The 16,644-nt window shown below is 46.9% G+C and overlaps 2 protein-coding genes across 2 annotated transcripts in view; both read right to left on the reverse strand.

The window, feature by feature from the left end:
* NR4A3 (nuclear receptor subfamily 4 group A member 3) overlaps positions 1–11,788 on the reverse strand; it is a 37,662-nt gene extending 25,874 nt beyond the window's left edge. The window contains exons 1-5 of the mRNA XM_077756098.1: positions 11,620–11,788; positions 10,662–10,733; positions 8,845–9,395; positions 5,012–5,141; positions 4,379–4,551 (exon numbers count right to left, since the gene is read on the reverse strand). Coding sequence (XP_077612224.1) covers positions 4,379–4,551; positions 5,012–5,141; positions 8,845–9,393 — 852 coding nt within the window. The 5' untranslated portion in view covers positions 9,394–9,395; positions 10,662–10,733; positions 11,620–11,788. The remainder of the gene's footprint in view (positions 1–4,378; positions 4,552–5,011; positions 5,142–8,844; positions 9,396–10,661; positions 10,734–11,619) is intronic.
* LOC144224960 (uncharacterized) lies at positions 11,716–15,539 on the reverse strand. The gene is made up of 2 exons (XM_077756054.1): positions 14,991–15,539; positions 11,716–11,793 (listed from the first exon to the last, which is right to left on the reverse strand). The coding sequence occupies exon 1, from the start codon at positions 15,537–15,539 to the stop codon at positions 15,015–15,017; it is 525 nt and encodes a 174-aa protein (XP_077612180.1). The 3' UTR covers positions 11,716–11,793; positions 14,991–15,014.
* Positions 15,540–16,644: the final 1,105 nt, after the last annotated feature.

Here is a 16,644-nt window from a genome sequence, read left to right on the forward strand (position 1 = left end):
CACACATGCCTGAATAAGAAGGTTAGAACATACCTGTGGGCAAACATTTTCTCCTTTCTCTATTCACCTGGTTCACAGGGCATAGTCATGTCAGTAAGATGTCTTGGTCAAATCAACTGTCTGATGCAAACCTGACAGGGTGAATTCTTATTTAAATGTAATAAGTTATGGATACACACGCTGTTAACATTGGTTAACCGCTGAGGAGTGGGATTAGTCAGGAATAAGTGAAGAAGAGACTTTCATTTTTCACTTTATCCTCTTCTAAATGGATTGCTTTTTTAAAAAAAAAAACCAATGGTCATACTTTACTATTATTGTAATTTCTAAAAACTTAAAAAAAATTCTAGTTAAAAAAGAACTAGTAAGGGGTGCCTGGGTAGCTCAGTTGGCTAAGTGTTTGACTTGACTCTTGCTTTCAGCTCAGGTCATGATCTCACAGTTTTTATCCCAATCCTTGGGATTCTGTCTGCTGTCTGTCTGTCTGTCTGTCTCTCTGCCCACTCCTCCCCCACTCGCACTGTCTCTGTCTCTCTCAAAATAAATAAACTTAAAAAAATAAATTTAAAAAACCTTAGTAAATTGTCATTAGATAGAAATGGCAGTATGGTGAAACAGAAACTTAATTCTTGGAGTGATGAGATTTAGATCTAGCCCTGGCTCTGCCACTGACCTTAGTTAGGCAAGGCTCTTAACCTCCTTTGGAGGTTTGGATTAGATGATCTCAAGGTCACCTCCAGTTTTGTNAATGAAAACTGAGTTGAAAACTGAGTTTCAATGAATGACATTCCTAAAAAAATTACTGAAACCATAAATTATAACACATAAAACTGTGGCATAAGTGAAATTGTATAAGAACATATGTGATGGTGCCTAGCTCAAAGTAGGCACTCAATAAATTCATTTTACTTTATTCATGTTATGTTAATGCTTTTTAGAGAACAAAGCAAGTTCAATCTTGTTAAATAACAAGTTAACACATATTATTATATATGTATATATAAATATAAATTCATATAAGTGAAAAATCATTTGCATTTGGGACAATAAAGTAACCCCCAGAATCATCAAATCTTAAGAGTTGGAAGGAATTCAATATCCAAAATAACTTCTCTGCATGTGGGAAATCCTGCTTTGTGTCCTCCTCAGTTACTTCTTGTGTTGATGGACTCATGCTTCTACAGCAGCTCTTAATGGCTCAGAGAGCTCATCTTTATCTTCAGAATGAACTGGAAGGGGCCCCCTTCTTCTCCCTCTAGATCTACCCTTAGGAGCAACAGTCTTCTTTCCACAGGGTAAAAGGGTGACCTACTCCTGCCAAACCTTTTCCCTTCCTGTCCAGGTATCTTCATTTTCTCCAACCATCCCTTACAAATTTCCAGAAATGGATGTCCACATCCCTCTTAAACTCTTAAACTTAAGGTTGGACTTAATCCTTGAAGTGTGGTCTCCCAGGACAGAGTCTATGGTCCTATACTTCTACCGCTGCAGCCCAGTGTGATCTAGCATTCCTTCCTTCCACCACACATATACTTTATTGTTCATAGTGTGTATGGAATAAAGTCCCAAGATCTTAACATGAACTACTGATGGGCCAAGGCTCTCCCATGTTTTAAAATTCTAAATGCCGAGCTTCATATTTATTTTTGTTAACTTTCTTCGTGATGGCTTCAGCCCATCCTGTTCCAACCTGTCGAAATCACTCTGAATGTTGATACTGACATCCATCATATTAGCGATCCCTCCCAGCTTTCTGTCAACTGCAAATGTGATCAGCATGCCTTCCATGCCTTCATCCAAGTTTTTGATGAAAACTCACTGTATTTTTAAAAAGTCTTTTAATTTAATTGATTTCAGTCCAAGTTTTGATAATTTTGTAAAGCTATCTAAAAGCAGGAGAATCCAAGTTACGAGGTTCAATCTGATTCCAAAACAATGCAATTAAAATAAATATGCTTTACAGAATTGAGCAAGGTTCCCAAGGTAGTATCAATGTGACCCAGACTCTGGCATGGTCAATCTGCTATTTTGGACAAAGCTAACAATTAAATTGGATAAATGTTTGTTGATGAGGATGATGACTCTAGTCTAACACACTGAATAGTGCAGAGGCAAGCAAACACACTGGATTGATTTTTCTGTGTGGAGACAGTTCCCAGCTGGGACAATTCAAAGTGCTGGAGAGGGTTTGCCACTGAATGACTAATTAGGCCATGTACACCAATAAATGGATAATTTGGGGCCAAAAAACCACTTTTGGGGCCTAAATTCTCTGCACTGATCATCAATAGTGATTTCCAATACGCCGGAACAACGTCAGCCTGTGTGCTATGGCCTCAGTGTAGGCAGTGTGGAACAGCTTCATTAATTCAGACTAATTGCATCAGGGAAGGCCAAAGTTGTTTCAGGGAGGAGATATCTTTATTCCCAAATGCCTTTCTAGCACCCATGCTCATTGAAACCTGAGACACAGTGAAACATGGTATGGGTATGTAGGGGCTCAGACTTTGGGGTCCAACACACTTGGCTTCTAATTGTCTCTTTGACACATGGCTAGATGACCTTGGACAAGTCACTCTTTTCACCTTTCCCAGTTTTAATCTCCTCATCTGTGAAACAGATAACACCTAACTTAATGGTATGGCTGGATGGTGCCTGACATTTATCATGTTCACATTTATTAATACATTCAAACAAATGGTAAAGTAAGAAAGGTTGGTCAAGGAGATAATGTACAGTGTACTATGCTAAAGCTTTGATAAGTATCATCTTCACAAACCACCCCAGGAAGTAGATAGTCTTGTTATTTCTCCATAACACAGACGAGGAAACTGACGCATTAAAAGGTTTAATCAGTTGCTCAAGGTCACCCATCTACTAAATGATGGTTGTTTGGATTTTCATCTAGGCCTGCATGGTTCCAAAGCCTAAGCCCTTAACCACTGCATTATTCTGTGAAACTATTATTTGAGACTTGACTTTAGTTAAGAGATGCTACTTGTAATCAGAATAAGAGTCCTCAACCTTTGGTGCTAAGAATCTACCATGCTTCTCATGTGAAGTCTTGTGATCAGGTGTGGAGAGGAGGCTTCACCGCCTATAATGAGGGTGAGGATGAGGGAAGGAGGATCACGGCAGGTATACCAATCACCCCTTCATTTCTGTCAACACTGCAACCCAAAAGGAGAGCACGAAGCAGATACACACACTCTCTTTGCCAGCTCTTCCATCAGAAACCTGAAATACTGATTAGACCTGGGGACGGCAGTCTGGTAGTAGCTGCGAGGCCCAGATCAACCAACTGGAGATCCCTCGACTGGGCTCTCTCTCATCTGTGTGCAAACTGTGTTTACAAGTTTTCTTGTCTCAGAGAGGGGGTAACCATCCTCACCGTTTATGTTTTTTTAAATGATAGAATGAGACAATATACCACAATGTCTAGCATGTAGAAATAGCTCAATAACTTTGTTTTTTCCCCCTTTCTTTCCCTGTCTGGTGAGACCCCGTCTTATTAGAAGTTTGCTCTTCTAAGTCTTTGTCAAAACTGCCTTTCAGTAAAGTTTATACATTTGCTCAGAACATCCCTTCTCGTGGTCCTCCTCTGTGTTATCCAAATTTCTGGAAATTTTCACAGTTCAAGCTGGTGATATTTTACTACATCTCTATGAAATAAAAATATTGATATGCTTCGGTTGACTTCAATAACAATATTGGTGCTTATTTATGTTTTTTGAAACCATCATTCTGGTGTGACTGATGTTCAAAACATCCCACTGGGGTTAAATATTGTAATCATCTCCACTGTAGGGATGAGAAAGCCAAGAGCAGGAGCCAGGTGACACAGGCAGGAAGCAGCAGATGCGGTGTTCCATCCCAGTGTCCCTGACACCTCCCAACGTCAAGGCCAGAGCTTGCTCCTCTCCATTAGTGGTCTAATCCCTCTGAATAAGCAGCCGGTCAATCAATGCCGATGCAATTGGGTAAACTGCTTAAGGATAACTTGAGGCCCACCCAGATGGTGTGATCACAATATGAAAAAAACAGTAGTCATTTCCTCTAAACCATGAAAGAAGCCTACACATTGCAATTCACCTGTGCAGATTTTCATTGGCACAACCACCAGGAATCCTACAACAATGGTATGACAGGTGCAGCACCGTTAGGGCCATTTGTTAAGGCATTTAGAGATCCAATAAGGCAAAAATGATTGGTGCAGTGGATGCACTGGAATTGCTAAATGAAGTGAGAAATATAGGAGAGGTATGAAAACTGTTTAGTACAGTGCCAGGCACAAAGTCATTCAATCTACTCTTATTACTAGTATCATGAATAGACACTCTGATCATCCATTTGAAAAACAGGACATCATAAAACTTACTCTGGAGTAATCGAGATCTCTGGGTGTTGAGTCTGTTAAAGCTCGGACAAGGGCATTCATCATACAGATCGGAGGAGAAGGTGGAGAGGGCTGAGAAGGTTCCTGCTGTAATGGGCTCTTTGGTTTGGAAGGCAGCCGACCTCTCCTCCCTTTCAGACTATCTGTACGGACAACTGATGCCAAGAGAAAGAAAGAAAAATGTCTTCAAAGATATCCATGAAGAGCCATAAATCACAAAAAGGGATCAAAACACATTACAATGGAGCATTCATTAATGGGACCAACCATTTAAAAGTGGCAGTAAGTTTGGAATAATATGTGCACAATGATTTAATGAGAGTTGAAACAAGCAGAATAAAAGTCACCCATACTTACATTTGGTAATGAATTAGCTCTAAAAGTCTCCTTCTTAAATAGAACAGAGATGTGTGTACACAAGTCTCTATTGATTTTGAGAAATTAGAATAAGTGGTCCTCAGCTACTTTTAAATGCTAATATACACCAGAAAAATAAAATGTTGGAAAGAAAGGGAAAATGGGAAAATTCACCATCCCAGCGTCAATATTAACATTTTTTCAGTGATATCTAAGAATATGCATAAGCAAGCTGAACAAAAAGCATCATGTCCGTACCTTCTTTAACCATTCCAACACTGAGACACTTCTGAAATCGACAGTACTGACATCGGTTTCGACGTCTCTTGTCTACAGGGCAGTTTTTATTTGCCAGGCAAACATATTTTGCATTTTTCTGAACCGTTCTCTGAGAAAACACAATACAGAGATAGTCAACTAATAGTTTCTGGAAAGAGGTAGGACCTGACAAGATGTATTTTAATTACAATGTGAAAAGCGACAGTGCAATTCGTATAATTAGATAAATTTAATTTCCTAACACGCTAGCCTGCAGGAAAAACAATTTTATTAGTGTTAGCTGCTGACAATGAAAATCATCTCGGATTGTTCTGAAGCAAGTCTCAGGAGACACCCAAGTCTGAATGATAAAATCATATCTGAAATTACCAGGTCAACATATCATACCTTGGAGGATTAGATTATCTCCACTTTTAATATCCCTTTGGGAACAATTTTCTACTTGTTCCACTCCCCTGATTATTGCTGACCTTATTAAAATAAAATCAAAATTATCTGGGATGTACTTTGTTGGCTATCACTATTGTAAGTCAAATATCACAGCAACTGGCTTTGTTCCCAATAGAGATGAAATCGTAAAAAGCAAAATGAGGACTTGACGAGTTAAAACATATAGGAAATGTTTAAATGCAAAAAAAAAAAAAAAACCCGACTCAATCTGCCTATATCATTTATTTTATCTTCAAAATATTAAGATAATGTATATTAAAAGAATATTCTCTCAAGAGAATATGTATAATAAACTGGTCATTTCTGATTTTTCAAAGCAAAATCTGAAAATTGGTTACTAAAAAAACCACTCTCACATATAAGGGGAAAAATAAAAAAAGAGTAAAAGAAAGAAATATGAGAGCCATACATTTTCAGTGAAAACTCCCATTAATAGGTCATTTCAAAAATGACTATTGACATAGACATCAAAATAGCCATATTGTAACTGACACATCATAAAATTTGGACTCAGGTATAGATGATGTTGTATTCTTCAGAATCACATATAATTTTAAAATGACACCTGGAGAAATAATTAAGCATATTTTATGCTCCAGATTTTTTAAAAAAATGATTGATTTTTTAAAAGTTATAGACATTTGTGCAAAGGGATGCGTATTTACCACTTGGGGGAAATCATTCAGAAATTACCTGAATCTATACAACTCCACATAGAGCAGAAAGTTGGATTTTATTTGGTAAGCCTGGGTTGCATTAAAAAAAAGAAAAAAGGAAAGAAATCCAGATAATTTGGGACTGGTGATCTATTTTGGGTCCAAAATTCTAGATTTACTTTCAGTCTTTTCCTTTTAGCAATCTTCAATCCCCACGTATAAGTTTTCACCCTATCACCTTTTAATTTCATTTTAGGAAATAGTTTCTAAATTGCTTATATGAGACTTAAAAAATCTACCAAAGCCAGATCCATTTAGTTTAAAATGCAAAATTCCAAAACACAAACATATTTCTGAGTTTCCAGCATTTAAATTCTCAACAGCCTGTAAGGGTAGGAAACTTATGTTTCCTGAATGAAGCTCTCTTTCATTGGACATGCAGTAATTTCTAAAACTCTTATTTCTTGCCATCATCCTCAAGGCTATCTGCCAATTTGAGTGCTGGTAGCATTTTGCTTCAGGTATACATTTTCCCAATAACCTGAAAGCTTCTCCACATTTGTGTGTGGCTGCACAGTTTAAGGACAGGGAGAGATCGTTATGGTTCAATCACTGAATGCCCATCATTAACTGCACTTCATGTCACATTTTTAAAGAATTCAATTTAATGGTAGAAAGCCACTGGGTAAAACCGGCTCCTGTTCCTTTAATTAACAGATCTGTGGGGTGGTTCTCCCCCATCCTTCCCCCACCCTTTCAAGTATAGATTTGTTTTCAAGGCATTGCTGCAGAAAAGGGACGCTGTTGGGGAACACGTAATTGACATTTCTAGACTAGGAATGTATTACCACTCCTGTATTTTGGTTAACTCTCAATTATTCAGAGGTGATTATATTTGTGGGTTAATTGTACTTCTCTTAATTGTTTTTTTCCTTTCTTTTACCCTTTCTGGCTGCCTGTGTCCTTGCCCACCAGCATTTCCACCGAAATGCTGTGAAAATGAAATCTGCTAAAGGAAAGTGGTTAACTTGAAAGTAACCTTGGTAAAGCTTGGGTAGTTAAGACAGGAAAAAAAAAAAGAAAAAAAAAAGCTAACCTGAGGGTTCTACATTTAACATAACATACTTTTGCATACTATCCTGTATGGCACTTAGCATATTGCAAGGTCTTTCCACAAGCATTCTCTCATATATCTGCAGATTTTAATTAAGCACGTGATTATTAACTCCAGATCAAAAAACAATTGTTGCTTGCCAGTAGGTATACCAATCCACAAACATGTGCATTTTTACAAATACTTTGCAGTTTTCATTTAATAATGAACTGTGTTCTATTGCCCTATAAAGATTATAAAGTACATTCATAAATGTCTTATCTAACTTAGTACTCATGGCCCTTCTCTGAATTTTATTCACCTGACCGGAAAACTGAAGAAAGGCATATCATGCTCAGTGTTATAGACTGGTAGGTGACAAGATCAAGGACTCCTATTGGAGCGTTCTGACTCCAATTTTTAGCACACTCTCAGATATACCGTACTGCCCCCTCCCAATACCAATTGCCCAATCAGCATTTAGCTTCCCCTCTCCCTCCACCCTGCCCAGCACTGGAGGCTAGGGAGTGGTTTTTGTGGGAAAACATTTGTGGGTTTGCAAATGCCTGAGATAATGGTCAGGGGAGTGGGGAGGGTGGCACAGAATTAAGTGTCTGTAGAAGTCTGGGAGTCAATAGCAAAAGTAGAGCAGCAAGAGAACAAGGCCTCTTCTCCCTCAGGGGTAGAAAGAGCACTGGCCTCAAGAGGTGAGAGAAACCAGCTGAAACTGCCAAACATGCCACTAAATCACCATTTCTGGATTGCACAAGGCTTCTCCTTCTAAGGCTTCCGCTTCCTCCTAGGTAAAGTGTGGGGGAGGCTGAAGCCCCTCTCACTGTAAAAGTCTCCTTTGGGGCTGAGATAATGAAGAGCACCTACACCTGGCACTGCGTGTGGCACAGAGTTTGGGGGGATTGGTGAGACCCCAGTTTCTATCTTCTACAGAGGGAGCTGCCCCAAAGTGCATCGGCCAGTTACTTCTGTCTATTCTGTCATCGCAGATCTGTGAAGAGGGTGTACGCTTTGGGATCATGCAAACATGAGTTGGCATCCTGCCTCCCCCTCGCTCTGAGCGTGTGTCTTGGGGTAGCTGAACAACATCTCCTAGCCTCCATTTCCTCATCTGTGAAACAAGGATAATTCGTATCTACTTTCAAGGCACTGTTAATAAAATAGCTACTGGGTGGCCAGAATTCCATCTCAGGTCTGTCTAATCCTACAGTCCCAGCTCTTACATGAGGATTAAATGAGACACAAATGTCCAGGGCCTGGCACACAGGTCCCATCCCCTCAGACACCCTGGTTGGACAGAAGAAGAACACGAGGAGGCTTTTGAATTATTCAGGTCAAGGATCCTTTTGAGAATCTGCTGAAGGCTCTCTCGGGGAAAATATGTTCACGAGGGAAAGCCAAGGCAGGCGGTTCACAGCCCCCCCGGAGTCCACTCGGGTTGGCCTCCTGTATAGGCCTCAAGTTAAAACCTCCTGAGAGAGTGCATGTGAGGTGCTAGAGAGGGCTACAGGATGGCACCCCTTGGATGCTCACTTGGGGGCTGGCACGGGCGGGCGGCCGGCAGCAGAGGGGAGGGGCGCCAGGAGGCGGCGTGCGCTCACCTTGAAGAAGCCCTTGCAGCCCTCGCAGGTGCGCACCCCGTAGTGCTGGCAGGCGGCGTTGTCCCCGCACACGGCGCACGTGCCCTCGCCCGACGACGAGCTCCTGTTCGGCGGCGACGGCAGACTGGGGCTCTCGCCCAGCAGGCTGGACGCGGTGGGGGAGGCCGAGAGGCCGAGCGGCGGGGGGGCCAGCGCNTGCTGTTGCTGCTGCTGCTGGTGGTGGTGGTGGTGATGGTGGTGATGGTGGTGATGGTGGTAGTCGTGCGCGCGGCCCTCCTCCATCTTGATCAAGGGCCGTGGCCCAGATGGCTGCATTTGGTACAGGCAGGAGGGCTTGAGTTCGTAGTTGCTCGAGTAGCCCTCCATGAAGGTACTGAAGCTGGGCAGGGACGTAGTGGCCGTGGCCGTGATCTCGGTGCTGCCAAGGTCCATGGTCAGCTTGGTGTAGTCTGGGTTCATTATCTCCGTGGTGTACTCGGAGCCGTAGGTCTGCACTGCATAACTGGAGCCTGGAGGCGAAGGGCTATACTGGGCTTGCACGCAGGGCATATCTGCAAGACAGGGAAAACGGTCTTTCAGAAGCAAGTCAGCACTCTCTCCTAGCTGACAGGTAGCACTGGATTCATGACTCGCTAATCTGGGAAATGGGATAGGAAGTGACATCTTTTCCTCCTTCTGGTAGGATAGATTTAAAGCTCCATGCTTTCTTTTCTTTCCTGGGAAGAAAGCAGAATCCCTGACAGACTGTCAAAGGGGCAGAGGATGCCCAAACTGGGACTCCTGGGGACCTCTGTGCCCACCTTCCTTCCCTTGCCCTTGTCCTCCACCAGATCCGGAAAATTTGATTTCTTCCTTGATAAGCCCAGTGATGTTTTTACAAAGTGGTTTTAAGTCCTATAAACTAATTGGGTGTGGTCTCAGCCACAAGTTGGGAGGACAAAAAGAAAGCCAGTGAAATGATCTGTTGGTTTATTTTTGGGGTAAGAGGCCAGGAGTCCCCCAAGTCACACACATTCATTTATAAATGTATGAGTTAGTTAAAAAAAAAAGGGGGGGAGGTGTCCTATGTGGGACTTACTGGCCAAGGTAGACTGACATTCTAACATTTTATGAGTGCCAACTGAGCCTACCCACACACGTTGTGGTCTCTTTCTCCCACCCCCTCCCCATTTCTCCAAACACAGCCAGCAGCCTACACAAAGTGGACCCCTGTTGATGACTTCAGCCAGCTAGGTGGAGAGGTGGGAACACAGGCCCAGGAAATGGACTCGGGGGAGTGAGTGCCATCTGCAAAGAAAAAGATCAGCAGCTGCAACACAACACCCACCAAACGTGCTCTCTGCCATGTACAGTATATATATATATATTTTTTCCAATTCTGACTAATAAAATATATCAGTAGCTGTTTTAAGACAACAGTTCATAGCTACTGTGATAGGTGAGTTAGTCTACAAATTTTCTTATGGCAGAAGAACGAGTACCTTTAGAAAAGAAAGCAGTTGCTTTGTAGGTTTAGTTTCCATGTTGAATCCCCAAAGAGATGGGTATCCTGGGGGCTTATTATTGTTCAGAGAGGTTGAGCTGGATGAGAAGGCCCTGAGAATGATTGGATCTAATGGATGTTCATCTAATTATTTCCTTTTCTTTATGGCTAACTAGAAATGATAAAATGGGCAGCTTCTGGTGGTTGGTTTTTCTGAACCGAAGGAAACCCAAGTGCTTAACCTCTACCTGGAGTCTACGGTATAGAAGTTGTGACTAATTAAAAAAAAAAAAAAAGTGAGTACTTCACATTTCCTTTGACATCTTTCTCTTACCCACATTTCCAAATCTGATTGAGTCATGTGTGTATTGGATGAAATCTTGACTTGAAAAAAGGTGATGAGGGCCTGTTGGAAGAAGGAGTGATAAGGAAAGGCCAGTTCAAGCCTTCATTTTTCAAGAAGGGGCTTAAAAATACTCCCTAGTTTGATGTTAAAAGATTACTTTTCCTGCTGTCTTGTTGTTGGGGTGAAATGAAAGGCTAATGATTTAAAAGAAAGACCACTGCCCGATGTTCTGTCTCTTCTCCTTCCTTCAGCACCTCTAGACTTCTCTATTAGTCTTCTGTCATCCTTCCCTGCCAGTCCCTACCCAATGCTCTTCCCTGTGTCTTTCTGAGGTTTCCAGCTAGAAGATGAGTTTGCTTGGGACTAAGTTCTGTTTATCTGTATATCTTTGGTGACCACAGCCCAGGGACCTGGTATCTCTTTAGCAAATGCATACAGAGGTGTAACAAGCCAAAACCTGCAATCGAATTTACTCCTTGGTTTTCAGCTCAAATGCTTTTTCTCTTTCCTCTGAGCTTCAGTAATCCAACCTTCTGCACCAAATGATTTGGGTTTTATACAAACATGAGCTCTGTGTTGCTCAAAGTGATCCCAGATCCCATAACTTTTACAAGCATAAACTGGATTTAAAAGGAGAGCAAAAATGAAGACATTAAAATGTATAAAAAGATCCTAATCTTTTATATGCATTACACTTTTCTTAGGAACAATATTTTTGAGAAATGCAAGGCTTAATTTAATCTGGCTGCTCCACTAGGTAGCAACAGGGTGTGGTATCCAGAGGAGCTTCGTGCAAGGAAGCCACCTGTGCTGTGAAATGCGTGGCCAGGAATCACTGTCCTGGCGCTGGGCAAGTCCGAACAGCCTGCCTGCTGGGTGTGTGGCTCCCCCCATCCCCCACCTCTCCAAACCTGAGAGGGATAAGGGGTCTTGCTTTCCGACCTACCTGGAGGATATCTTGCGCGCTGAATGGTGGGGCTGTGGGTCTCTCCAGCAGAGGCTGAGAGGGTAGGAGGTGGGGAAGTCCGGCGAGGCGAAGCAGTGGCAGTGCTGCCCGGCTCCGCTGAGGGTCCAGTTTCAGGGCCCGGGCTTGCCGGACTGCGCTCTTCCGCAGTGGGCTCTGCGGGCACCGGGAGAGAGGACAGAGCTCAAAGTGAGACCAGTCTGGGTCTTCGCAGTCTGGGCTGGGCGTTTTGGGAGAGGGCGGGCTGATGGGGGGGGTATCTATGTTATTATCTACATTAATTACAAAGAATTGTAAGGGCTAGAAAGCAGTGCTTAAGGTGAACGGAGTCCCTGGGCATCACCTCCGGGGAGCCACAGAAAGGTTGTCAGCACACACTGCACTCACTGGCGTTCTGTGGCACCTAAACCTAGGCTTAAAAAAATGTATTCTGTCATCGCCCGGAAATTGATCTCTCTGTCCCCACAACTGGTTCTGAGCTCGTTAAGTCCGGAAAACCAAAGAAAGAGCACCTGAGGAAGAGTTTCGCGCGAATTCAAGGGGTCAGTGAGTGTGCACGAGCGGAAAATAGCCATTTTCCAACTCCTGTCCTCCCCCCAAGCCCTCGAATACAAAATTTACACGTTGCATAGGAAATGCACAAGGTCCGGAACGAATGCGTGAATGCCCCGAGGAATTAAGAAAGTCTGCGCTTTTCATTCTAAATGCTAATGGAGCTTCGCTTCTATTAGCCGCGAGTTTCGGGGGCCAGGGGTCAAGCAAACAAAAGGGCACAGTGGAAATAGGCCCGCGCTGGAAACAAGGGGACGAGGCGGCTGGAGTTCCAGGCTGGTGGGGTGGGCGGAGGGAGGCCCCCTGCACCCAGCAGGCGGTATCCCTGAGGGTGGGCGACTTCGAGGCTCGGGGCCATCCGGCGGCCTAGAGGGGGCACATTCCGGAGGGCGCCAAGCGCGGCTCCGGGGCGAGCGGCGGCTCTGCGCGTAGCCTCNGTAGCTGGAAGCGCGGCTCCGTGGGCCTCGGGGGAAGGATCCCCTGCCCCAAACTCTGGCCTACAGCGCCCCCTTTGCCAGGACCCGTTCATTTCCCGAGGGTTGGGAACACAGAACTGAAAAAAACCAAAACACAACCCAAAAAACCTCGCGGGTGCGCGGGCCGAGACGGGTGTGTTAAGTTTCGTTCCCCGCCGCCCCTGCGCCAGGGGTTTGCCTTAAGGAAGAGAGAGGGGGCATCAGAACCCCCAGGTCCAGGAAGCCCTGGAAAGCCAGGAAATGGGGGATTCCCTTGCCACGCTCAGCCGCAGCCCCTGCCGTGCCCCAGCTGAGCGAACGGAAATCTTGCGCTCGCTCTAGCGCAAGCACGGGCGGATCTTCCCACGGCTGTAGCAGGAGCTTCCCGCCCGCCCCGAATTTTTAATGCGGGTCTCCAGCGACCTTCCAACACCTCCTGCAGTAGGTGCCCTCATTCCTGCCCTCCCCTGGGTCCTTTCGAGCGGAGTCTTTCTCCGAGGCTCGGCTTCTGACGCCGCTCGGCGAGGGGTGCGTCCCCTCAGGGAATGGGCTCCCCTGGAGCTCCGGGCGCTCGCGGGGAAAAAAACCACGTTTCCTACAGCCGAGCCAAGAGCGCACGGCGCCCCCCCGCCCACTCCCATGGCCGGTTACCTAGGCAAAGCCTCCGCGCCTGGAAACACGTTCCGCCGCTCCGCTCGCGGCCGCCGAGGCCGGCAGCGCTGAGCCTCGGGGTTGTAAATTAGGTAGAAATAACTACCTCTGTCAAAGCTCCTTTCTTTCTCGTGGGCAGACGAAAGGAACACCCCCGTGTTCCCCTCCCCGCGGTGAAGTGTGTGGAGGAAACCGTGAAACGCACCATTGTGACCGGGGCTCCTCCGCGGAGTTTCCAACCCAGCGGAGCGGGGGCGGAGGTTGGGCGGGGGCAGCGGGAGTGGAGGAGAGACCGACAGAAAGGGAAAGACAGAGATTCTCAGAAAGACCGAGGGAGAGGAGACAAACCGCGGGGGAGAATTTCTGCGAGCGCGCGGTCGCGGGGAAGGGGGTGGGTGGGTGCGGGGGGGAGGGAGCCGGTGTGGAGGTCGCCTAGCCAAGGGAGTCTTTGATATTCACGTTAGGAGCGCCGAATACAGGTAAGATAACTCGAATGAACTCCAACTTCATTCATTGTTCCCGGTAGCCGCGTTGGGCAGCTTTTTTCTTTCCCCAACTCAGTTCTGTAAAATATTTCTCTGTCGTGGGAATAGAAGATTCAGGACAGATTTGCCCTTTACCTCTGTCCTGGCACCCTAAGGCTCCGAGATTTCTGATTACCAAACTCCTTGCAGCTCTTCCCTCGGAAGAATCCAGAAGCATAAATAAAAGGCGATCTCCTGGAACGTTCCTTAGAGTCAAGGGACAAATGCTTTCTCTCTTACGGCTGACCCAAGCTTCCAACGGGTTCGAGAGGTGCCTTTGGAAGCCAATCTCCGCAGGCTGCGCTCTCAGCTCTAGAACCGCTCTCCTCTCACCACCGAGAACTTTCATTTATTTCTATTAAGAGTAAAACACTCAGAGCAACTTCTCCAAAAGTCAGTTAAGAGTAAAACATTCCCACACCAAGCCAAGGCCCGAAGGAAACGAACACCATCCCCACGCGTGTCCGGGCTCGGGAGTCAGCAATTACACCCGATAACCCCTGAAGGGAAAAGTGTACACGGGCAAGTAGGCTACGCCGGGCAGACGTGCCTAGCGGAGCCCCAGGCTCATTTCAATACAATAAGCCACATTCCTACAATTACGCCCTCTTTCCAGAGATCAACCGAGCGCCTTTGCAAACTCCAACCACTGCTGCCCAGGCCCCTTCCCTCCCAAGCTTCCTCCCAGCCAACCAGCTGGGAGTCACCATTAGATATATTAACTTGGACCCACTGAAGCCCTTATTTTCAATCCTAGTTAAAAGGCAGGAAAATTACTGCCGTTCATCACCGGGGCTGCAACTCCCTGCCGCCGCCGCCGCCGCCGCCGCCGCCGCCGAGAGCATCATTACCATGACAACTAGAGCCGAAATACCCTGAATTACATCGCTGAAGCTGCTACTGCACAAATCCCGGTCCTCCTCTTTGTTAGAGGCTTTTCGCCTCTTCGGGTGGGGGGAGGAATCCCACGAGCTTCAGAGATCCCCGCGGGCCCGCTACAGGGGAAAAGTTTCAGAGCAGAACCCACCGGGCCACTCGGCCAGCAAAGCCAGAGCGAGGAGGCGAGGGGGAAAAACCCCACACTCAAAGTTGTCAATTTCGGGAGCGACGCTTCCCGGCGCGCCAACTTTTTAACAAGTCCCCCAATTAACTGGGCGAATCTCATACGTACTTGAGTGCTGTGGCGGTTCCGTCTTTAGAGCGAGTTTCTAGAGAGCTGCCCCGAAATCTGCACTGGGGGGGAGTCACAGCTGCTGTCCCGGAAGGGCTGCGGTGTACAAGCCCAGCGGCTCCCAGAGGCGGTGCGCGTCTGGCAGGGGATGCTGCGATCCCGACTCATGGGAGAGTGCCGGCGAGGGGTTCCGCGGGCGTCCGGGCTCCGGCCGCGACCAAGGGGGAGGATGTCGCCGCAGTCCCCACCTCCAAGGCCACCGCCGGCGCTGTCAGCGTTGCAAAGTGAGTCCGGGAGGGGCGTCCGGCTGCCGCGCACCTCTGCACCGGCGAGGGCGCGGGCAGAGAGGGGTGTGAGCGCGCGGGAGAGAGTGGAGTGTGTGTGCGGAGCTTGTGTGCGCGCGTGTCTGTGTGTGCGAGTGAGGGAGCGGGTGTGAGCTTGTCTGTGTGTGGGGAGCGGAGGAGGAGCAGGAGCTGGAGGGGTGGGGGGCGGGAGGCAGGAGACTCCGCTCTCCCGGCTGCGCGTTCGCTCGCTCTCTCGGCACGTCATTTATGCCACAGGAGCCCTAGCGGCCTCTCCATAGAGTGCCTGGAATGCGAGACGTCAATGTGACGCCATGGGACGCTACGTCACCCTCCTCCTCCCTCCCCTGGCCCAGCCGGTTCCGCGTGTGCGAGGGAGGGTGTGTGTGTGTGTGTGTGTGTGTGTGTGTGCATGTGTGTGCGCGCGCGCGTGCGTTTCCCGGCCATTCTCAGGGCTGCACAATGGAAACTGCGCCGCGCGGCCAGCCCCGGCAGGGGGGCCTTTTGGACCCGCGCCGCCAATCCCTTTGCAGCGGCACTGCTCGCCAGGGCGCGAGTCTGCGAGAGGGTGCAGCGGCCCGCCCGCGGGTCAGGCGGGACCGCCCAGCTGTCAGGCTCGGGTGGAGTAGAGTTGGAGGAGTGCGGCTGGCGCGCCTCCGAGGCTGCCCCGAGGCATGGAGCCAGGGAGAGGGGGTAAGGGAGAGGACAGCTCTTCCGAAAGGGAAGGCTCCGCCAGCCAGCCTCTCCGAGTGACCTGGCAGCCGGTGCAGGAGTCAGGCACTGGCCCGAAGACTCCCTGAGGTGCAGCTGCGCTTTCCTCAAGCAACAGTTCCAAAGCTGTTTAAGTCTCTCTGGCCCTCAGCGTCTAGGCTAATCCACCTCCTCGTATCATTTGCTGAATGCGTGTTTCGCACTGGGATCCAGATGGCTCCGGGAAGATAAGGTTTTATTTCTTTATACTAAGGTGTGGATTTCCTAACTGGACCCACTGTAACCCAACTGAGTGCACATCCATCATCCACGTGCGCGCTGCAGAAGAAACTAATGTGTGTAAAAGAAACACACGTGTTGAACAGCTGAGCGGGTCTGTTGCAAATCAACCCTGCCTCACTCCCCCTCCCCCCGNTGCTAGTTGCCCCTCTCCCAACTTCCCAAAATAAACATTTCGAAATCAATCAACAAGATTTATTAGTGAGTCCCTCGCCATGGGATTTGCTCTGGTCTTCTGGGACACATTTGTCATGAAATGGTGTGCTGAAAGCCTGGGCGACTGTGTGAAGGAGAGCAATTTCTTCCTGGAAATGTTGAATTTAAGTGTGAATTTCTTGCTGAAAACAAAAACAAAAATTTAT

The sequence above is a fragment of the Crocuta crocuta genome, unplaced genomic scaffold (assembly GCF_008692635.1).
Source record: "Crocuta crocuta isolate KB4526 unplaced genomic scaffold, BGI_CrCroc_1.0 scaffold431, whole genome shotgun sequence".
Taxonomy (NCBI): Eukaryota; Metazoa; Chordata; class Mammalia; order Carnivora; family Hyaenidae; genus Crocuta; species Crocuta crocuta.

Bases quoted from the DNA above. Each gene is read 5' to 3' on its own strand.
- LOC144224960 (XM_077756054.1), bottom strand. From the start codon at position 15,539: ATGACGTGCCGAGAGAGCGAGCGAACGCGCAGCCGGGAGAGCGGAGTC.